At 47.8% G+C, this 22,714-nt stretch overlaps 2 protein-coding genes across 3 annotated transcripts in view; one reads left to right on the forward strand and one right to left on the reverse strand.

The window, feature by feature from the left end:
* The window catches only part of LOC113427803 (arylacetamide deacetylase-like 3), an 8,437-nt gene extending 1,994 nt beyond the window's left edge, over nucleotides 1-6,443 (reverse strand). Inside the window, exons 1-2 of one of the 2 annotated variants that reach the window (XM_087944373.1) lie at nucleotides 5,868-6,443; nucleotides 1,309-1,525 (exon numbers count right to left, since the gene is read on the reverse strand). In XM_087944373.1, coding sequence (XP_087800499.1) covers nucleotides 1,309-1,324 — 16 coding nt within the window. In that variant the 5' untranslated portion in view covers nucleotides 1,325-1,525; nucleotides 5,868-6,443. Of the gene's footprint in view, nucleotides 1-1,308; nucleotides 1,526-2,863; nucleotides 3,602-5,867 lie in introns of those variants that run through there. The other variant, XM_026690343.2, reaches the window with a different exon arrangement.
* Nucleotides 6,444-11,745: 5,302 nt separating this feature from the next.
* Nucleotides 11,746-20,558, forward strand: DHRS3 (dehydrogenase/reductase 3). The gene is made up of 6 exons (XM_087944648.1): nucleotides 11,746-12,116; nucleotides 15,095-15,238; nucleotides 15,843-15,962; nucleotides 16,053-16,291; nucleotides 17,665-17,790; nucleotides 19,679-20,558. The coding sequence occupies exons 2-6, from the start codon at nucleotides 15,155-15,157 to the stop codon at nucleotides 19,761-19,763; spliced, it is 654 nt and encodes a 217-aa protein (XP_087800774.1). The 5' UTR covers nucleotides 11,746-12,116; nucleotides 15,095-15,154; the 3' UTR covers nucleotides 19,764-20,558.
* Nucleotides 20,559-22,714: the final 2,156 nt, after the last annotated feature.

Below are 22,714 nucleotides of genomic sequence, written 5' to 3' on the forward strand. Positions count from 1 at the left end.
ATTAACAATCACAGCCTCTATATATATATAGTTTTGGGGATTGGAAGAGGGGAAAAAAAAACAGATGATAGAAAACATATAAAAGGATGCCAGAAATATAGAGCAAGAGGCACGTTTAGTATTTATCATTGCTGCGAAGGAAAATTGAGGGAGGCGTCTTTAAATTTGCTTTCTTTGCATTCTACACCATGTCTTTTCCTTCCTTCCTTCTTTCCTTTCTTTTTCTCTTTATCTTCCTCTATCATATTTCTTCTATCCTTTACAGTATCTACTTTCCATCCATCCTTCCTTCCTTCCTTCTTTCTCTCTCCCATCTTTCTCTCTCTTTCTATTTATCTTCCATCATCTACAGTATATTTTCCTATCCATCCATTTTTCCTTCCTTCCTTCCTTCTCTCTCTCTCCCATCGTTTTCTCTTGTTCTCTTCCATTATCTATAGTATATTTTCTATCCATCCATTTTTTCCTTCCTTCCTTCCTTCTTTTCCTCCTTCCTCCTTCCTTCCTTTCCTGTCTTCTTTCTTTTTCTCTCTCCCATCTCTCTATTTATCTTCCATTATCTATAGTATATTTTCTATCCATCCATTTCCTTCCTTCCTTCCTTCCTTCCTTCCCTTCTTTCTCTTCCTTCTTTTCTTCTCTTCGATTATCTACAGTATATTTTCTATCCATCCTTCCTTCCTTCCTTCCTCTCTCTCTCCCCTTCTCTCTTTTCTCTCTCTTTATCTTCCATCATCTATAGTATACTTTCTATCCATCCATTTTTTTCCTTCCTTGCTTCCTTCCTTCCTTCCTTCCTTCCTTTTCTCTCTCCCATCTTTCTCTCTATTTATCTTCCATTATCTATAGTATATTTTCTATCCATCCATTTTTCCTTCCTTCTTCCTTCTTTCTTTCTCTCTCCCATCTTTCTGTCTCTTTCTATTTATCTTCATCATCTACAGTATAGTTTCTATCCATCCATTTTTCCTTCCTTCCTTCCTTCCTTCCTTCCTTCCTTCCTTCCTTCCTTCCTTCCTTCCTTCCTTCCTTCCTTCCTTCCTTCCTTCCTTCCTTCCTTCCTTCCTTCCTCTCTCTCCCATCCTTCTCTCTCTTTCTCTCTCTTTATCTTCCATCATCTACAGTATACTTTCTATCCATCCATTTTTTCCTCCCTCCCTCCCTCCTTTCCTCTCCCCATAATTATCTCCCATCATTTTTCACATTCTCCTCCTGGGCACGTCAAGGTGACGGCTGCAGCGGGGGAGGCTGCGTAGCAGCCAGACTTTATTGATCTACCCCTTGATTTAGGAATGCTCTCCCACTTACGGATGCTGCCAATCATGCCGGCCCCTCCGTGGCAGAAAACCAGCCCTTTCCTCCAACCGGCCCAGGGGGATTTGGGATAATAAACCCGGACCGGAATCCCGTCAAAGTCGAAATCTTTTGCGTAAACTCCGGGATGGATCTTGGATTTCTTGAAAGATATCAGGAAGCGAATGAAAGCGACTTGTCTGCATACGTGCAAGATTTCCAAGGTCTTCCCCTGTTTTTCGAAAGAAAAAGGAGGAAAAAAAGTCAAGCCCCCCCCGACTGGAAGGGGGCCTTGGAGGTCTTCTAGTCCAACCCCAACCCCCCCCCCCCGCCCGCGCTCGAGGAGGAGACCCCTAGACCATTTCACTCACAATCAGGAGGCTGTGAGTTCAAACCTAGGTAGAGGCTAATATTTGGAATAAACTCTCCAGCTCGAGCAGGGGGGTTGGACTAGATGACCTCTGAGATACCTTCCAGCTCTGTTGTTCTATGTTCTTTTTTAAAAAAAATATTCAACAGTTGTAAAAATTAAAAACATGTATATACATTTTACAGCATTGTTTGAGCAATAGATACACTTAATACTTTCCTTCTGATAGTGTGTTCTACATTGTCGTAATAACTCCTTTCTCCTTTTAAGCTCTATATATGGATACATATAGTTTATTTATATTTATTTACACGTCACCCTTCTTTTCAAGATATTACCAAATCATCAGATATCACCTTTTTTTTTTATCCAATCATACCAGATATCCCATGTTTTGTAATATTCACTGTCTTGATTATCTTTTAGCAATTTAGTTAATCTATTCATTTCGGCACGTTCATGAATCTTATTAATTCTCCTGTTTTCTGAAGGGGTCGTAGCCAATTTCCAATTTTGAGCCAAGCTTATTCTAGCTGCTGTTATAATATGCAAAATCGCATATTGGTATTTCTTTTTCATACTTGGTCCTAGCATGGCTGATAGAGAAAAACACCCGTTTCAAATTTTACTTTCTCTTTTGTTATTCCCTCTAGCCAAGTTCTAATTTTTTGCCAAAATTTTCGTGCATGGGGACAAGTCCACCACATGTGGAAATAAGTTCCCTGATTGTAATTACATTTCCAACAATTGGATGTTGTGTTTGGGAACGTTTTGGCTAGCCTCCTCGCTGGTGGTAAATGCTAGCGATGAAACATTTTGTATACATTCTCTTTATCAGAGACCAACATTGTTAACCTGTAGTTTGTCTGCCAAAGATGTTCTGTTGTTCTATGTTCAACTGCACTTCTATGTTCAATCATTTTGTCGATCAGGATAGAGCTGGAAGGGACCTCGGAGGTCTTCTAGTCCAGCCCCCTGCTCAAACAGGAGACTATCTACAGTAATAACCCAGCTAAATGTTTGTCCGCTCTCCTCTTGAGGACTTCTGGTGGCAGAAGAACCTCTTTTCTCTAGACTGGCCAAACCCCAAATCCTGCAACCCTTCTTCTTCCTCCTGTGTTTTAGCCTCCGGGCCTTTAATCCTCTTAATTGATCCCTCTCTAAACCCACAGTGTAACTTTGAAGCAATAATTGACTCACCAGTGTGAACAGCATCACGATACCCACGTGAAGGAGACGCAGCTTCAGTGGATTCTGAAATCCCAAAGGGATCTTGGTTCTCCTAAAATCGTAATAAATGCCCCAGGAGACCAGGACCAAAATTGCCATCCCTAGGGCGACTCCTCCGCCAAAGAGAACGTCCAGAAAAAGTCCCATTTTTGGTCTGGGATAAATGCCAAGACCGAGAGAGAGACAGACAGCAGAGACCCGTCTCCAACCCCAATCCAAGGTGACAGAAGTTCTCCAGAAGTTTTCCTTCCCTTCGGAGGCCGTGCAGTTGTTTGTGAAGTGATTCCTGCCTTCTGTGCACACCTCCACATATGGATCAGAAGAATATCTAACCATGGGATAATTACACCCAAGAAGGCGGTTTCCAACAATGTTGGTTGGAATGTGGAAGTCACCCAGATGCCAGCTTTGTTTGTGGGCCAGAAGATCAGATAGATAGATAGATAGATAGATAGATAGATAGATAGATAGATAGATAGATAGATAGATAGATAGATGGATGGATGGATGGATGGATGGATGGATGGATGGATGGATGGATGGATGGATGGATGGATGGATAGATAGATAGATAGATAGATGATAGATAGATGGATGGATGGATGGATGGATGGATGGATAGATAGATAGATAGATAGATAGATAGATAGATAGATAGATAGAAGATAGATGGATGGATGGATGGATGGATGGATGGATGGATGGATGATAGATAGATAGATAGATGATAGATAGAAGATAGATAGATGATAGATGGATAGATGGTAGATAGATGGATAGATAGACAGATAGATGGATAGATGATAGATAGATAGATAGATAGATAGATAGATAGATAGATGGATGGATGGATGGATGGATGGATGGATGGATGATAGGTAGATAAGTATAGGTAGATAGATGATAGATGGATAGATGGATAGATGGATGGATGGATGGATGGATAGATAGATAGATAGATAGATAGATAGATAGATGATAGATAGAAGATAGATGGATGGATGGATGGATGGATGGATGGATGGATGGATGATAGGTAGATAAGTATAGGTAGATAGATGATAGATGGATAGATGGATGGATGGATAGATGGATGGATGGATAGATAGATAGATAGATAGATAGATAGATAGATAGATAGATAGATGATAGATAGATGATGATGGATGGATGGATGCATAGATAGATGATAGGTAGATAGATAGATAGATAGATAGATAGATAGATAGATAGATAGATAGATAGATAGACAGACAGATGATAGATGAATGGATAGAGGAAGGAATGGATGGATGGATGGATGGATGGAACAGGTTGTCTCCATAGGTTTTGTGGGTGCGTCATCCCTGGAGGTCTTCAAGAAGAAACCAGATGGCCATTTTAACAGAATGGTATAAGATCTCCCACTTGAGCAGTGGGTTGGACTAAAAGACCTTTAAGGTCCCTTCCAGTCCTATGATTTTATGATTCTGAGATAGATAGATAGATAGATAGATAGATAGATAGATAGATAGATAGATAGATAGAAAGAATGCATGACAGAGGGAGGGAGGGAGGGAGAGGGAAGGAATGGATGGATGGATAGATAGATAGATAGATAGAATGCATGACAGAGGGAGGGAGGGAGGCAGAGGGAAGGAATGGATGGATGGATGACGACGGGAGATAGATAGATAGATAGATAGATAGATAGATAGATAGATAGATAGATAGATAGATAGAATGCATGACAGAGGGAGGGAGGGAGGCAGAGGGGAAGGAATGGATGGATGGATGGACGGATGGACGGAACAGGTTGTCTCCAGTGGTTGTGGGTGCTCCGTCACTGGAGGTTTTCAAGAAGTGACTGGAACACAGTTTTGTTTGAAATGGTAAAGAGCTTCCTGTTTGAGTAGGGGATTGGACTAGAAGATCTCCAGGGTCCCTCCCGGCTCTATTCTGATTGATGGATTTAAAAAAATATAGGGTCTGTGATTCAAAGCGGCTATCAGGGGATGCTTCAACCATTGGAATTACATGTTGATAGATTTTCCTCCTCTTCTCCGTTGCTGTGTATTTCCACTTTTGGATTTTATTTTATTTTAATTCTTAACACTGAGGGTTTACATTTTGGTAATTAGTGGTTTGCAACCGGTGTTTTTCTATAATGGGTTTTGTTTAATTGCTATACGCTGCCCAGAGTGACTTCGGCATAGATAGGCGGATGTATAAATTTGATTAACAAATAAATATTTGCCATTGTTGTGGATGTTATCAGAGCGTTGGCTTGCAAATTGGAAGGGCGGCTCGCTTTATTTGCCCAGCCCAGTTCAGGGCACAAAAAATGTTGGGCCGCATGTTTTGATATCCGAAAATTGGGTGTTGGAGAGAAGGGAGCAGATAGGTACTCTTCTACTTACCATTGAGCCCCAAGTGTCTGTCCTTAAGCGAGACATTGACTAAGTGAACTTAGTTTCACTGAATTTAGAGAGAGAGAGAGAGAGAGAGAGAGAGAGAATGTAGAGAGAGAGAGAGAGAGAGAGAGAGAGAGAGAGAAGGAGAGAGAGAAAGGAGAAAGGGATAAGAGAGAGAGAGAGAGAGAGAAAGAAACAGAAGGAGAGAGGACAGAGAGAAAGAGAGAGAGAGAGGAGAGAGAAAGAGAGAAAAGGAGAGAGAAAGAGAGAAAAGGAGAGAGAGAAAGGAGAAAGAGGTAAAGAAAGAGAGAGAGAAGGAGAGAGAAACAGAAGGAGAGAGAGGACAGAAAGAAAGAGAATGAGAGAGAGGAGAAAGAGAAGAGAGAGAAAGAGAGGAGAGAGAAAGAGAGAGAGAATGAGAGGGAAAGAGAGAAAGAGGAGGTAGAGAGTATGTATGTATGTATGTATGTATGTATGTATGTATGTATGTATGTATGTATATCTTCTGCGAAAAAGGCCCCTCCCTCTGTCCTTTTTTTTTTCTTTTTTCAAATCCCAGGTGAACAGGTTCTCTTATCTACCTGTTTTTGCTCCAAAGGTTCCCGTTGCTCGTCCGTGCAATTTTTCAGGGTTAGCTTCTCCTAATCTTCCCATCTTCACACCAAGCAGTAATTTTGTCAATGCTAGCAGGATCCCCAAGCCTACGCTACATCCCAAACGCCCGGGCTGGTTCTGCCACTCACACCCCTAACTTCCTTCTGACGGAGGCATGTAAGCCCCGAGGACAAAAAAGGAGGGAAGGAAAAAAAGAAAAAAAAAGGAATGAATTTGTCCTGCCGTTTTCCTTACTCTTACATAACCACCTGGCTCAGTTGAAGTCCAATGAAGTTGGCATTTATAGGTTGGCATCAGAAATAGGCCTCCCTACCTTACAACCCATTTTCCACACTTATGACATCCCTCCAAATTTGGACACTTGGCCCCTGACTCATATTTATGACTTGTTTATAACAACGGCGGCTCCCTACTAGGTGCAAAGAGAAAATACACGCTGTTTACAAAGTCTGCACTACTATTACTATTAATCTTCTCATCACTCCTTATCGCCCATCCCCTCCCACTTGTGACTGTGTGACTGTAACTTTGTCACTTGTATCCTTACGATCTATATTGACTGCTTCCTAGTATGATTTGATATCTTATTGTACCCTATATCATTAAGTGTGGTACCTGATGATTGGCCAATAAAGAATTCTGTTCTATTCTATTCTATTCTATTCTATTCTATTCTATTCTATTCTATTCTATTCTATTCTTCTATTCTATTCTATTCTATTCTATTCTATTCTATTCTATTCTATTCTATTCTATTCCATTCCATTCCATTCCATTCCATTCTATTCTAATTCTAATTCTATTCCATTCTAATTCCTATTCTATTCTATTATATTCTTATTCTATTCCATTCTATATTCTATTCTATTCTATTCTATTCTATTCTATTCTATTCTATTCTATTCTATTCTATTCTATTCTATTCTATTATTTCCATTCTATTCTATTTCCATTCCATTCCATTCCATATTTTCTATTCTATTCTATTCTATTCTATTCTATTCTATTCTATTCTATATTCTATATTCTATATTCTATATTCTATATTCTATTCTATTCTATTCTATTCTATTCTATTTCCATTCTATTCTATTTCCATTCCATTCCATTCCATATTTTCTATTCTATTCCATTCCATTCCATTCTATTCTAATTCTAATTCTATTCCATTCTATTCTGTTCTCTTCTCATTCTCTTGTTTTTCTCATTCTCTTATTTCTATTCTATTCCATTCCATTCCATTCCATTCTATTCTATTCTTATTCCATTCCAGAGGTGTGCTCTTCTAACATCTTGGCATGTTTATAATTTGAGGTTGCCAGAACGGAAACCATGCTGCACTGCCCATCAACTAACCAGTGTGCAAGAGGTGGGAGATTTTTACAGGTCATCCTTGAGTTACAACAGTTCACTTACTGACCAGTTCGAAGTGGAGACGGCACTGAAAAAAGGGACTTTGGGGCTGCTGTCCACACTTAACGACCGTCGCAGGATTCCCACAGATCAAAATTCGGATGCTTGGCAATCGATTCGTATTTATGATGGTCGTAGTGTCCTCTTTTGCGAACTTCCGATGAGGGAGGTCAAGGGGGAATTCACTTAATGGTGAATGAAGTGTGGCTAACTGAACCACTGCAGGGGTTCCCTTCATGAGAGGTTGTAAAATGGAGCAAAAATTCACTTAAAGAAAACGTCTTGCTTTAGCAGCAGAAATTTGGGGGTCGATTGTGGTCGTAAGTCAAACAGTCCCCTGTGATGTACTCTTGATTTTATGCATCTTCTTTTTGAAATCCACGCAGTTCTTCACAAAACTTTTCTCTCTTTGTTTAAAATAATGTTGAAGCAAATGTGTTATTTATTTGTAAGATTATAGCTGCCCAGCCCACAAGCAAGCGACGCAGGCAAAGTGAAACAATAAATATCTCATAGGAGGAAATGTGAAAAACATTAGATATGTAGATATATCCCAAGAACTAAAACCAGATTTTTATGGATTTATCTAATTTATAGAATGAAGCAAGCAACTAAATAAACTTTCTGATTTGGTCAGTTCCCTTTGCTGGCTAAGCTGCTGGTTGCCACTAGATGGCGCCAATGGATTGCAAATTCAGGAAGATTTCGGTCAGCTCTGCATAACTTCTTAGCAGTTGAAGGAAGGAAGGAAGAAATAGGGAGGGAGGGAAAGAAAGAAGGAAGGAGGAAGGGAGGAATGAAGGAGGAAGGGAAGGAAGAAAGAAAGGAGGGAGGGAAGGAAGGAAAGAAGGAACGAAGGAAGAGAAAGAAAGAAAAAGAAAGGAAGGAAGGAAGGAAACAAGGAAGGAGGGAAGAAAGGAAGAAAGAAAGAAAGAAAGAAAAGAAAGAAAGAAGGAAGGAACAAAGGAAGGAAGGAAGAAAGAAGGAAAGAAAGGAAGGAAGGAAGAAAGGAAGGAAGAAAGGAAGGAAGAAAAAGAAAAGGAAAGAAAGGAACAGTCAGGAAGGAAGGTAGGGAAAGAAAGAAGGAAGGAGGGAGGGAAGGAATGAAGAAAGGAGGGGGAGAAGAAAGGAAGGAAGGAGGAGGGAGGGAAAGAAGGAAGGAAGAGTAAGAAAGAAAGGAACACAAAGAAAGGAGGGAAGGAAGGAATGAAGGAGGAAGGGAAGGAAGAAAGAAAAAGGGAGGGAGGGAAGGAAAGAAGGAAGGAAGGAAGGAAGGAAGGAAGAGAAAGAAAGAAAAAGAAAGGAAGGAAGGAAGGAGGGGAAGGAAACAAGGAAGGAGGGAAGAAAGAAAAGAAAGAAAGAAAGAAAGAAAGAAAGAAAGAAAGAAAGAAAGAAAGAAAGAAAGAAAGAAAGAAAGAAAGAAAGAAAGAAAGAAAGAGAAGGAAAAAGAAGGAAGGAAGGAAGGAAGGAAGGAAGGAAGGAAGGAAGGAAGAGGGATGGAAAGAAGGAAGGAACAAAGGAAGGGAGAAAAAGAAAAGGAAAGAAAGGAACAGTCAGGAAGGAAGGGAAGGAGGGAGGGAGGGAGAAAGAGAGAAGGGAGGGAGGGAGGAAGAAAGGAAGGAAATACATGAAGTTAAAAATACAGTTACCCAATTACCAGGTATGTATGCATTTATTTGCTTATATGAAAGTATCGGGTCAAAAAATGTGAAAAAACTCATTTTCTCCCCCTCTGTGCTTGGATGATAAGTTGTAAACGAAACTAGAACCACGCAGACTAAAATAGGTTTGGGAAAGCCAGCATTTTCCATGCCAAAGTTAATAGCTCATCTTTTAAAAAGTTGACCTTAAAAAAGCAATAAAAAATTAACCCAGCCCGCTTGTTTTGCTGCCTCGTCTGAGGTTTGACTGTAGCTTCCGCCTCCCCAAAAAATAAAGCATAACTTTTCTGGATTTCTTTTAGTCAAGATAATATCACACACGTTTCCTACCTTTGTATATTTCGGTACCTGGTTTTGTTTTGTTTTTGAATTATGAAAGCCGATTAATTTTAATAAAAAGCGTTTCTACGACAAGACAGTCCTTAAGTTACGACAACTGCACCCGACCTTTATGATGACAGCGGTTAAGTGAACTTTGCGTCATTTTACAAACTTTCTTGCCACCGTCATTAAGTGAATCCTTACACTTAAGTTGTTAAGTTAGTCCCACCATCAAAAGGGGGCCCCAAGGAAACTGCAACCGTCATAAATACGAGTCAATTTGCCAAGCATCCCAATTTTGATCACATGATTTTAAAGGAGGATACAACGGTCGTAAGTGCAAAAACCGGTCCTAAATCCCCCTTTTTTACAGTGCCGTTGTAACTTTGAACCAAATGAACTTCCTCTACCCCCCTTAATATATATAAAAAAGCCTTTTCTAAGATGGTTTGCTAAATCTCCACATTTTTTAATGTCTCTCGATCACATGATAGAATTATTCCGGTTCAGGAAAAGATTGGATAATAAATATTCCATCAGAACCTGAAGATATTTTTTTTTCTTCAAGAATTTTGGCAAAAAAAAATTGGCAATGGATAGAGGAAATGTTAAATTTAAAAATTAAATTATACACCAGAAATGTTCTTCCTAGGAATAACACGTGAGAATCTTTAAAAAGCAGATCTGTATCTATTTATCTATATTATCACAGCCGCAAGATTATCAATTGCCCAAACATGGAAACTAAAAGAAATACCTAATGATGAAATAATAAAAAATAATTAAAAAAAATCTACAATGTGCTGAGATAGACAAGCTTAATGTTAGAACTGAAGGAACGAGACACTTCAGAATTCTATGAAATATGGGAAAAAAATATAATTGGAGGGATACGAAAGGAAGTTTAAAAATGCAATATATATATTAGCATTCCAAGGCTGGTTAAAAAGGAGGCGGAGACGCAGAAATAGCTGCCTGAAAGCACTCAACAAACAGAGATAAGAGTAGCTTACAACATCCTTCCCTCCATCGTGGAAGATAAACTGGAGGGGTTGCAAAAGGTTTTCTTGTTGCATTTCCTGCCGGACAAGGAAATTCGGAATTTGTGGAATTAAACCTGTTTAAATGGGATCTTTCAAAGTAAGCTCTAAGTGACAGACTTCCCCTCCCTGGATCCTGGCTTAATCAGCTGCCAACTCGGCTTGTTTGGGCTCACGATGAAGACCCCCACGTGTAGGAGGTTCTGCCAGAATAAAAGGGCTGGAAGGGACCTGTGAGGTCTTCTAGTCCAACCCCCTGCTCAAGCAGGAGACCCTAGACCCTTTTCAATCAGAACAGAGCTGGAAGGGGCCTCGGAGGTCTTCTAGTCCAACCCCCCCCTCCGTGCTCAAGCAGGCCCTCAGGTCAAAGGGGAGGATCTCAGCCCCTGCCCCCGAGAGTCCTGGGTTCAAATCCCACACACCGCCTTGTATAACCTTTGAGCCTACCAAGCTTCCTCGACCTTGGCAACTTTCCCAGGTGGGGCATTCTGGGGAGTTGAAGCCCACCTCTCTCTTAAAAGTTGGGGAGGGGGATACCACCGTAGTAGAGCACCTGAGCCCTCCCCGAAGAACCCCACCCACCCACCCACCGCAGTCCCCAACGAAGAGGCTTTCAGAACCGCCTCCCATCCGAGCCCTCCTGCGGTATCTGACCCAACCCCAGTCGGGGGCGGGGGGATCTTGGTAACCCCGGGTTTGGGGTGGGGGGCGGCGAGGGGCCGCAGGAGACGGGAGGAGGGAGCCCAGGGCAGGAGCTGCGGCGGGCGCCCGCTTGCAAAAGCCGGCGCGGCTTCTTTGCCAACCGAGAGGCGGGGAGAACTGGGGGGGCGGCGCTGCAGGGGGAGGAGGAAGAGGAGGAGGAGGAGGAGGGCAAGCCCACTCCCCACCCACCCAGCTGGTCCCAGGCAGAGAGGGAGGGAGGGGGCGGGCAAGCAAAGGGGAGGGGCTTCCCCTCCCCTCCCCGCCGCTGTCACTCCGCGCTGCTTTATAAAAACCTGCCCCGCCGGAGCGGAATCCGGAGTCAAGCCCGATCCGCAAGCGGCAACCCAACGCCTCCCCACCCACCCTCCTTTCTCTTCCCCAAGACCTCCGCTGGGGCGGGGGAACGACAATCGCGGAGAGGCGCCAGAAAGAGAGAGACACCCCCTCCCAAATCCCGCGCCCGGGTTTGGCTTGGTCTCTGCGCCCCCCCCTGCGAAACCTACCCGGGCGCCACTTGGGGGTCTTTGCCGGCTTGGGAGAGGAGGAGGAGGGAGGAAGGGGAGCCCGCTTGGCTAAGGGGAGGGGGTCTTGGGAGGGGAGGGGAGCCCTCTTGGCTAAGAGTAGGGGTCTTAGGAGGGGAGGGGAGCCCGCTTGGCCAAGGGGAGGGGGTTTAGGAGGGAGGGGGAAGCCCGCTTGGCTAAGAGTAGGGGTCTTAGGAGGGGAGGGGGAAGCCCGCTTGGCCAAGGGGAGGGGGTCTTGGGAGGGGAGGGGGAGCCCGCTTGGCTAAGAGTAGGGGGTCTTAGGAGGGGAGGGGAGGGGGAAGCCCTCTTGGCCAAGGGGAGGGGAGGGGGTCTTTGCCCTCCGCCTCGGGGGTCTCCAGGATGGGTTGGGGGCGCCTGGGGCTGCGCTGCTGCTCTTGGCGGCCCGGATCTTGCTCCAGACGGCCAGGGCTCTCCTGGGTCGCCTCTTGCCGGCCCGACCCCGCGACCTGGCCGCCGACTGCGTGCTCATCACCGGCGGAGGACGAGGCATCGGGCGCGCCTTGGCTCGCGAGTTCGCCCGGCGCGGAGCCCGCAAGGTGAGAGCCTCGGCTGAAAGGCAGGTGTGGGTGGGGGGAGGGGAGGGGCTCTGCGGGACGGACACACACACACACACACACACACAGAGAGAGAGACACAAGACCCCGCCCTCCTCTAGGGAGGCTTTTTTGGGGGATATCCGCAAGACCACCCCTCACCGCCCCCATCCGGACCCAAGCTGGCTGACCCAACCAAAGGGGCTTGAAGCTCGTCCGGCTCCCGGTTCGAATCAAATTCCGGACTTCCCCCAACAAGGGAGAAGACTGAAGCGGAGGGTGGAACGGCTTGCCACTGGAAGAAGTGGGCGGCGGCGGCGGGGAAGTGGGGGGAGGCTTCCTCCCTATAGAAGAGGTTGGACAGCCACCTGTCTGAATTGGTCTAGGTAGGGTCTCCTGCTCGGGCGGGGGTGGGGGTGGGGGCTGGGGGTGGACTAGAAGACCTCCGAGGTCCCTTCCAGATCTATTCTGATTTGATCGATGGACCGGTATGAATCTAGGTCGTCCTGTTTGAGGAGGGGGTGGTGGTAGACTAGAGGACCTCGAGTCCCTTCGAGATCTGTTCTGGTTTGTTTGTTTGATGGATTGAAATGGTCCAGGCTCACCTGTTTGAGCAAGGAGTTGGACTAGATGACCTCTAAGGCCCCTTCCAGCTCTTTTATTCTGTCCTTCCTTCCCTTCCTTCCATCCCTTCCTTCCATCCTTCCTTCTTTCCCTTCCTTCCTTCCTTTCTTCTTTTGCTTCTTTCCTTCCTTCCTTCTTTTCTTCTTTCGCTTCTTTCCTTCCTTCTCCTCCCCTTTGAGCAAGAGGGTTAGACTAGAAAACTTCCAAGGTCCCTTCCGGCTCTTTATTCCTTCCTTCCTTCCTTCCTTCCTTCCTTCCTTCTTCCTTCCTTCCTTCCTTCCTTCCTTCCTTCCTTCCTTCCTTCCTCCCTCCCTCCCTCCCTCCCTCCCTTCCTTCCTGGAGTTGTGGGCGCTGGAGGTTTTCAAGAAGAGATGGGGTAACCATTTGTCTGAAACGGACTCTGGTGGGGGTGTCTGCTGCTTGAGCAGGGGGTTGGTCTTGATGACCTCCAAGGTCCCCGAGAACGAGAACCTCATTTCTTCCTCACACGGATGGATAGAAGGCTTCATTGTCCAAGAAAGCCCAGACAGGGTGGGGGGCACCCCGAAATAACAGCGAATGGGATTTCTTTTTGGGGGTGGCATTTATTAAACTGCCCTGCACCGCTTGTGGGGTACAATCTGGTTGCGTCGCTGTGCAGATAGGCTGTGTGTGAAATTCAGCCTCAGCTGAATGGCGGAGAAAGGCCATCAAGTCTCTACTTGAGTGAGCCAAGTGTTTATGGGTGGGTGTGTTAAGTGTGTGTGCGTGCCTGGAGAAGGGGTGTGTGTGTTTTTTTGCAAATCTCATACCTTTCACACATCAGAGAGATGCCTTCGGCGCCGATGCGTGTTTCGGCTTGCCTAGGTGTGTCACCTTGTTGTGTGTGTGTGTGTGTGTTTTTTTTTTTTTGGTTGGCCTGTCGAAAACAAGTTCCTTTGAAGTTTTTGTTTTTATCGCCCAGAACCGGATTCAAACCTAAAGTCCTCGACTTAATGGCCAACCTTCCCGTTGCTGAGCGAGATGGGGCTTAAGGAGGAGGGCTGCCCCGTTTTCCGCCCCCCCCCACCCCGCCGCGGTTCCACGAGCCGCAACGTTTTGCCATGGATGAATTTGATTTCCCCATGGAGATCGCCGACGCAGGATCGTGTCGTAAATACGAGTCGGTTTGGCCCAGTGTCATGAATTTTGATCACGCGCCCTCGGGGATGTTTGCAAAGGCTGTGTTAAGTGTGGGAAACGGCCGTAAGACCCTTTATTCCAGGGGTCACTAAATGAACTTGTTGTAAGTCAAGGACTAGCTGTATTAACTGTTCTGGAAGGAAGGAAGGAAGGAGGAAGGGAGGGAGGGAAGGAGGGAGGGTAGAAGGAAGGAGGAGAGAGAGAGAGAGAGAGACAGAGACAAACTAGCTGATCAGTATAACCAAAATAGCCGATTAATGTAACCAAATTAGCCAATTAGCATAACCAAACTAGCCAATCAGCATAACCAAATTAGTTGATTAGCGTAACCAAATTAGCCAATTAGCATAAATTAACAAATTAGCATAACCAAACCAGCCGATCTGCACAACCAAATTAGCCGATTAGCCTAACCAAATTAGCCAATTAGCATAATGACTTACAACGATTTGTTTAATGACCAAGTTACGACGTCAAATGAAAAAAAAAAGTGATGTTTTCCCAACCCGGGATCCACATTCAGACTCTTGCCAAACTGATTCGTACTTACGACGGTCGCTGTGTTCTCGGGTGTATGTGTTTGTGTGTGTGTGTCACGCGGTCCCCTTTTGCGGCAAGGCAAAAGTCAAGAGGGCAGCCAGATTCGCTTAACGTCCGACTTCTATCCCGGGCACCAGGAAAGCCGCCCAATGGAGCATCCGCAACTTCTGAAGTCAAGTCGTTCCACGAATTAAACAATGGTGGAGCCGACTGACAAGAGGGAGCCTCAGCAGAGCGATGGAAAGAGCCACATGCGGCTCTAGAGCAGCAGGTTGCCGACCCCTGTTCTAGAGGTTGCTTTTCTCCTCGATCAGTTGGGTGGGGGGAGGGAGAAAGGTAGGTGGAGACATGGATTCACACACACACCCTCCACCCCTGTGTGTATCACATTCTCAACACAACCGAGTAACTCAAAATACCTTGGGAGTCTGGTTGGGGGTTCCGGTGGGCTCCACGGCAGTGGCGACTCCAACTTCTCTTGGGTGGCGTGTTAAGGTCTAGCTTGGGACTTTCCTAGTGGTATCTCAACTAGGTTGGGCTCTGCTCAGTCACTGGAGATGGCCGAGGTTGGTTGTCGAGGGCATCCCTGGATTGTGAGGGGTCATCGGGGACCACGTCCTGGGTCCCTAAAAACACGAAGCCGCTTCGTCTTGCAGATCGTCCTGTGGGGACGGACGGAGAAATGCTTGAAGGAAGCCACACAGGAGGTCCGAGCGATGGGCACCGAGGGCCACTATTTCGTCTGCGACGTGGCCAATCGGGAAGAGGTTTACCGGCAAGCCAAGGCCGTCCGGGAAAAGGTGAGTCGGTCAGTTGGTCTGCGGCCCGGACACGAAAGGACAGGAAGGCTGAGGTGGGCCTTGCCCCACCCCCGAACGAGCCACTAACATCCAGGTCCTGCTGGCAACCCTCGAGCTACAACAAACAATGGGGGTGTGTGAGAAGATTCGTTGTTAAGTGGTGTGGTCATTAAAGGAAGTATTATATGACCATATCTGATTTTATGATCTTCCTTCCTTCCCTTCCCCTCCCATTCATCCTTTCCTTTCTCTCCTCTCCTCCCTTCCCTCCATCCCATCCCATCTTTCCTTCCTTCCTCATTCCTTTCCTTCCCATTCATCCCTTCCTTCCTTTCTTCCCATCCATCACATCTTTCTCGTTTTCCTTCCTTCCTTCCCATCCATCACATCTTTCTTTCTTTCCTTCCTTCCTTCCCATTCATCCCTTTCTTCCCATCATTTCTCTTCCTTCCTTCCCTTCCCATTCATCCCTTCCTTCCTTCGTCTTTCCTTTCCTCCCTCTTTCCTCCCTTCCTCTCTTTCTATCCTTTCCCCACCACTCCTCCCGCCCTCCCTGATATCACATGGTTCCCCCCATTGGTGACCTGCTTCTCTCCCTTTCCAGGTGGGAGATGTCACCATCCTGGTGAACAACGCAGCCGTGGTTCATGGGAAGACTCTTCTGGACAGTGATGACCACGCCTTGCTCAAATCCCAACACATCAACACCCTGGGACAATTTTGGGTAGGAACCACTCTTTCCCCCTTCAGGGTGGCGGGCGGGCAGGATAGGCCCCTCCCAGCTCTACTCTGATCCTGATTGGTGATTCCTCAGACCACCAAGGCCTTCCTACCGCGGATGTTGGAACTGCAGCGAGGACACATCGTTTGCCTCAACTCCATCCTCGCTTTGTCGGCCATTCCTGGCGCCGTGGATTACTGTACGTCCAAAGCGTCTTCCTTCGCCTTCATGGAGAGTTTGACCCTGGGGCTTCTGGACTGTCCGGGAGTCAACGCCACCACCGTCTTGCCCTTCCACACCAGCACGGAGATGTTTCAAGGGATACGGATCAGGTGGGTGCTGGTTGAATTCGGGTCGATGCCCCGTCGCTTCAAAACAAAAAAAAACCAACGGTGGTTTTCCTCCTCCGCTCCAATGCTGGTGGAACGACAATTTCTGGATGCAGGCCGGAACTCCCCAGGGCCAGAAGGAGGCTCTGGAAGGGGAGGACGGATCAAAGCGGGCAGAGAGGTGGCCCTGGGTTCAAAACTCCCAGCAGCTCTGCTGGGATCTGGGTCGAGCTTTCTCTTTAGGTGAAACACGCAAAGCTCCTTGGAGCTGGTAACAACTCCTGGTTGTGAGGCTTCAACTCGGAGCAGCTTTAACAGAGGAGCCCACAAACCGAGCCCAGGTGTTGGCATTTTGTGCCCCACCAGTGGCCCTGGGCAGAGCTGCCACCCCACGGTTTCCTTGGCGGGGGGTCTCTCCAGCATAATAAGTGGCGCAGCAAAAGGGTTCCCCTCCCTACACAATTCAGCCCAGTCGCAGGGGTCTCCAACCTTTGCCACTTGAGGACTTGTGGACTTCAACTCCCAGAATTCCCCCATCCAGCTTTGCTTTGTGTGCTGGGGAATTCTGGGAGCCAAAGAACACACGTCTTATAAGATGGCTGGAGTTGAGAAACGGTGAATTAAGTTTTCTCTTCCTCCCCAGTCTGAGCAATTGGGGGTGAGGGAAAAGAAACAAAAAATGTTGTAAATTGGAAGGACTTTTCGGGCACTGGAATGGCGGCCTTGTCGGTCAGAAGCTGCAGCTAAGAGGCTGCCTGGCATTTTCGGTGTGTCCTCCACCCCAGATGGCGTTGGGACCCCCAAAATGGCTGGCGGCGACAGCTCGGGAAAGGATTTGCCGTATTTAGAGAATAGGGGATGGGAAGGGAGACTCCCAGAGATCCAAAATGTGGCCGGATCGATAACAGTCCACAAAACGGACCGCTGAAGAAATACAAATCGACGTACGACCGCAACGGGGCCCGGAATTTAGCTTGCTCAGTGAGAAATGGGTTACCTGAATTTGGTCTTGTTTTACGACCCTTTCTTGCCATGTTGGTGAAGGGAACCACCGCCGTCGTTCAGTGAGTCCCACGGTCGCTAAGTGAACCCACGGAGCTTCCCACGGACTTGGCCCAGGTTCCGAAAAACGGGTTTAGCACGCCGTGTGAACGTGGATCAAAATACAGACGGTTGTCAACTCCTGACCCCAACGGAACCCATGGCAACATGGAGGTTGCCAAGTGAGGAATCTGCGAGTTTTGCCTCGTTGGAGCAAATCCGCTGCCGTTATTCAATTAGACGGTCGTTAAGTGAATCCCCCCTGGACTTTGCCAGTCAAAAGGTCACAGGGAGCTCGAAGTCGGGCATTGAGGTGGCTTTGGTTTCTCCGGCAGGTTCCCCAGTCTTTTTCCTCCACTCAAGCCGGAGACGGTGGCCCGGAGGACGGTGGAGGCCGTTCAGCAGAACCAAGCGTTCCTCCTGCTCCCATGGTCCATGCACATCCTCATCTTCTTGAAAAGGTACTTGGGTCGTAACTCGGATGCTGCTGCTTCTGAGTCAGAAGTTGAACCTGGAAGTCATCATGACCGACATCAACCAACCAACAACTGGGAAGGGGGAGGACAGGAGCATCAACCCATCGGTGTGGCAGACCCTTCCTTCCTTCCTTCTTTCCTGCTTTCTCCTTTCCTTCCTTCCCCTTTCTTCTTTCCTTCCCTTCTCTCCTTGATCTTCCTTCCTTCCTGCCTGCCTGCCTTCTTTCTTTTCCTCCTCCCTCCCTCCCTCCCTCCCTTTCCTTTGTCCTTCCCTCCTTCCTTCCCTCATCCTTCCCTCCCTATCAATTCTTCTCTTCTTTTCCTCCTTCCTTTCCTCCCTCCTTCCTTCCCCTTCCTTCCTTCCTTTCCTCTTCCTCCCTCCCTCCTTCTTCCTCCTCCCTCTTTCTTTCTTTCCTTCCTTCCTCTCTTCCTTTCCTCCTTCTTCCTCTCATACAATTTCTTCCTTCATTCCTTCTCCTCCTCTCCCTCTCTCCTACCACCCTTCTCTTTCTTTCCTTCCTTCCTTCTTCCTCCTCTCCATACCAGTTCTCTTTCCCGTTCCTTCCTTCTCTCCTTCCTTCCTTCTTTCCTCCTTCTCTACAATTCTCTTTCCTTCCTTCCTTCTTTCTCCTCCTTCCTTCTCCCTCCTTCCTTCCTTCTTTCCTCCTTCACTACCAATTCTCTTTCCTTCCTTCCTTCTTTCTCCCTCCTTCCTTCTTTCCTCCTTCTCTCCTACCAATTCTCTTTCCTTCCTTCCTTCTTTCTCCCTCCTTCCTCCCTCCCTCCCCCAACCTACCCTACAACAATAAGAACCACCTACCAGGCATTGGGGCTCAAAACCAACCCCCCAACCAACCCAAGACAATGGTCACAACCTTGAGACCGGGTCCAAAGAACAGCTGAGGCTTCCATTATGGGGGTGGGACAACCTTCATCATAGCTATTTTGCAGCCCCTCCCTACAAGACCCTCCCCTCCCTCCCAGGCCTACTTCATTGGGGGTTTCCTGCACCAGGTGGTGGGGGCTGCCCTCCCCTCCCAGTCCTAACACGCTTGCATTTCTGGGTGGGGCTGCCTTCTGACCATCTGCCTCCGGCTCTTCCAGGAAAAGAGGGGTGGGCCCAGAAGCCCACTCCCCTTGCTACCGAAAGAGGGAGGACGGCACCCAAGTTCTCAAAGGTCTCTGGCCGCCTGCCAGAGATCTACCCCTCCCCAATTCCTCGCCACTTCTCAATGCGGCCAACAGTCTCCTCCTCATTTAATGGAGGAGTGGGCCAGAAGCGAAGCCCACCCTCTTCTAGCTTTACCCACCAATTCCTGGTCCCCAACAGGAGCTTCTGGAGAACCATCGTAGGCCAAGGCTTGGGGAGGGGTCCTTCAGAGCTCATCCAGCCCTTCCCAAGACTCGAGACTTTTGAATTTCCCACCTGGGGGTCCTGTGGAAAGTCTCCAACTTGTCCCAAAAGTGCTTTATTTTCCTCTTCCCCCCCAAAAGGTCTTTCTTAGTTTTTTTTTATCCCCCTTGAAAATGTTTCGCTTCTCCTCTGAGGAACTTCTGAGGAGCTTCTTGGAGAAGCGCCCAAGGACGTCTTTTAAAAACCATCTTGGAGAACTTCCGTGGTCTGGTCCCTCGCTTGTCAGAAGCCTCCAGCCCCGTTTCTCCCCTTCTTAGGTTCTTCTAAGACAAGCGTCTTCAAACTTGACAAGTTTTAAGGCTTCGTGGACTTCAACGCCCCAAAATCCCTGAACTACCGTGACCGGAGGAGGAATTCTGGGAGTTGGGAAGTCCACCAGTCTTTAAAAGCCGCCAAGTTTGAAGACCTCCTTGTTCTAAGACGTCAACCCAACCACGTCTCTCATTTCTGTCCCGGCAGCATCTTCCCGCAAGCGGCGCTGGACGAAATCCACCGGTTCGCCGGGAGCTACCAGTGTATGAATACTTTCAAAGGACGGACCTAAAACACCGTTGGCCATCAAAGGCTTGGTCTCCCTTTCAGGGTTGGGCTGCTGGTTCTTCCTGGCTTGCGGTGAGGCCTCCAAAAGCATGGGCCAGTCCAACTGCCACGGAAGGCCCAACGGACCAGGGTGGTTTTGTTTTTAACGACCTCCAAGGCGCCGTTATTTTAGCTTGTGATGTTCCTCAGCTGGAGGCATCTCAGAGGGGTTCCACCACCTCCTTTTTTTGGAGGGCCGAGGAGGTCCGTTTGGGCTTCTACATGCCACACTTCCAGGAAGGAGTTGGTTCTTGAGGTCCTTCTTGGAAGGAGGAGTGGAGTTTGGAGGTTGTCCTCTGCTGGTCCACCTTCACGGGAGATGAATTTAATCGGCGGGAGGATCTCCAAAGGGTCCATGGATTGGGATCTCCCAGCCAAGCTGCCTCCAACCCCACCGCCACGGGTCTCACCGAAGAGCGACGGACACTACGTGGATGTGGACGGAACCGCTTTTCAGACGGCTTCGGGGCGACTTCAGTGGAGAAACTTATGGTTTTACAAGGCGCGTAAACGCACGTCCTTCATCAAGATGGACGCTTGACCCCCAAGCGAGACCTTCTCAGCTACTTGGGCCTGGACTGGAGCAGCTGGTGGGGCCAAAAACCCACAGGAGGAGTTTCAACCAGGCCGCCTCCTGCCTTGGATGGTGGGGAGGGGGAAAGGGGGGAGGGGTCAGACTAGAAGATCTCCAAGCTCCCTTCCAGCTTTAGGAGCCTGTAATTCTGCATGGGGGATATCCATAAATCCAGAAACACCTTTCTGAGAGCGTCTTGGCTTTTGTGGTTCGCGGTGAACACCGAATCGGTCTGTGTGTGTGTGTGTTGTGTGTGTGTACATGTGCCCACAAACAGTCCTGGGTTACACACAGGGTAGTCCTTGGTTTATGCCCGCCCAGAATGTATGTAGCTGAGCGAGAAATCCGCTCAGGGAGCTTCTATTAAAAAGTGGAAGTCGGGCCGTGGGAAAAACACCTCCGAGACCATCATCCCCGGACCAGACTGGGCCGTGGCTCCTTATTGGCAGCTTGGCTTTCTGCTCTAGGGCGCCTCATCCCCGCCTCGTGATGGACCTTCACCGGGGGTTGCCCACCTGTCTCTGGCCGAGTGGAGGAACAGGTTAGCCCGCCTGGGTGAAAAGTTCACACACACACACACACACACACACTCCCACACTCCTTGGGCCGGCCGCTTGGCCGCCTGTTCCCTCCAGCTGAATTTATCGGCTGTTTGGCTAACCCTGCTCTGAACTCCAGGCTGTGGCTCACGTGGGGAGGGGAGGGCTGTGGGGCAGGGAGGGGGAGAGAAGCCCTGCCTGGATTGTCTGCTCACCCTCTTGACTTGTAAGGGGAAAAGTGCCAGGAGGAGGAGGAGGAGGAGGAGGAAGAGGCAGAAGGCAAGTCCCGGGGGGAGGGGAGAACAGTCTGGAGAGAGCTGGAAGGGACCTTGGAGGTCTTCTAGTCCAGCCCCCTGCTCAAGGGAGGAGACCCTAGACCGTTTCAATCCATCAGCCAATCAGAATAGAGCTGGAAGGGACCTCAGGGGTCTTCTAGTCCAGCCCCCTGCTCAAGCAGGAGGTGCGGAATGACAGGATGACACACCCCCGGCCCTTCTTTTCATTAAACTACGATTACACAATTCCAGCAAACGGTCTTTCTGTACGTTTTAGCCTCAGGCCTCCATTCCTCTTTGTTGCTCTTCTCTGCACTCTTTCCGGAGCTTATTTTTTGATATCATGGAGACCAAAACCAGAAAGAAGGGAGGGAGGGAGGGAGGGAGGGAGGGAGAGAGAGAGAGAGAGAGAGAGAGAGAGAGAGAGAGAGAGAGAGAGAAAACAGACAAAAAGGAAGGAAAGACAGACAGACAGACAGAAAGAGACAGAAAGCAAGCAAGAAAAAAGCAAGCAGGGAAAAGAACCAAGGAAAAAAAGAAAGAGAAAAGAAAGAAAAAAGACAAGAGAAAAAGGAAGGAAGGAAAGACAGACAGAAAGAGACAGAGATAAGAGAAAAAGAAAGACAGAAAGCAAGCAAGAAAAAAAGCAAGCAGGAAAAAGAATGGAAAAGGAAGGAAGGAAGGAAAGAAAAAGGGGAAGGAAGGGAAAGGAAGGAAAGAAAGAGAAAGATAGGAAAAAAAAAAGAAAAGACAGGGGGACCCCCAAACGGAGGGGAGGGGAGGGGCAGGGAAGATCCAGGGCTAGCAAATCCATTGTCTTGGGCTGACAGGGAGCAACTTTCACTCCACACTTTCACTGCCAACTCCCTCTCCCACTCCATCCATCACGGAGGAGGAGGGTCACCGGCGGGTGAAACGCAGCCCGGCCGGGGCTATTTTTGGCTAACCGAGACTGGTGAGATAAAACGGGGCATGAACCAGCCCCTCCCCAAAAAAAAAAACCTGGCAGTGGGGGGAGGGGGAGAAAGGACCCCTCGTACCCTCATTAAAGTGTCAATCAAAGAGAGTCAGGGGAAGGAAAAGGCCGGCAGCTCTGAAACCTGCAAGGGGGGGGGGCTGGGTTGGGGGGGGTCTGATTGACAGGCACGGCTTGGTGGGGAAAAGGCCAATTTCCCTCCCTTGCTTAGCAAACTTTCACACGTAACGCAGAAACAGGTGTTGGGGTTGGGGTTTTTTTTTGGGGGAAAGGGGGTGGCCAAAGCAGTCCCAGCGGCATCATTTCAACACCCCGAAAAGTGAGAGTAAGGCTCTAGACCGCAACAGGTGAGGCCTCACACCTGGAATAATGCCCAATCTTGGTCCCTACGTGATTAAAAAGAAAAAGGCAGTTGAGAAAGAGCCACGAAGAGGATTTAGGGGGACCGGAGGATTAAAAACCTAGGAGGAAGAATGGTGGTGCAGGAATTGGGGGTGTCCGGTTTAAATAGAAAGAAGGACATGATAGCAGGGTTTCAATATTATTATTTTT

Source organism: Notechis scutatus, chromosome 16 (genome assembly GCF_049901735.1).
Source record: "Notechis scutatus isolate UNSWTSFEM ecotype Mainland chromosome 16, rNotScu1.2, whole genome shotgun sequence".
In the NCBI taxonomy this organism is placed as follows: Eukaryota; Metazoa; Chordata; class Lepidosauria; order Squamata; family Elapidae; genus Notechis; species Notechis scutatus.

Excerpts from the sequence above, each read along its gene's own strand:
- DHRS3 (XM_087944648.1), top strand. The coding sequence starts at position 15,155 with ATGGGCACCGAGGGCCACTATTTCGTCTGCGACGTGGCCAATCGGGAA. Across the intron at positions 16,292-17,664 it reads TTTCAAGGGATACGGATCAG|GTTCCCCAGTCTTTTTCCTC; the intron begins GTGGGTGCTGGT and ends TTTCTCCGGCAG. Across the intron at positions 17,791-19,678 it reads ATCCTCATCTTCTTGAAAAG|CATCTTCCCGCAAGCGGCGC; the intron begins GTACTTGGGTCG and ends CTGTCCCGGCAG.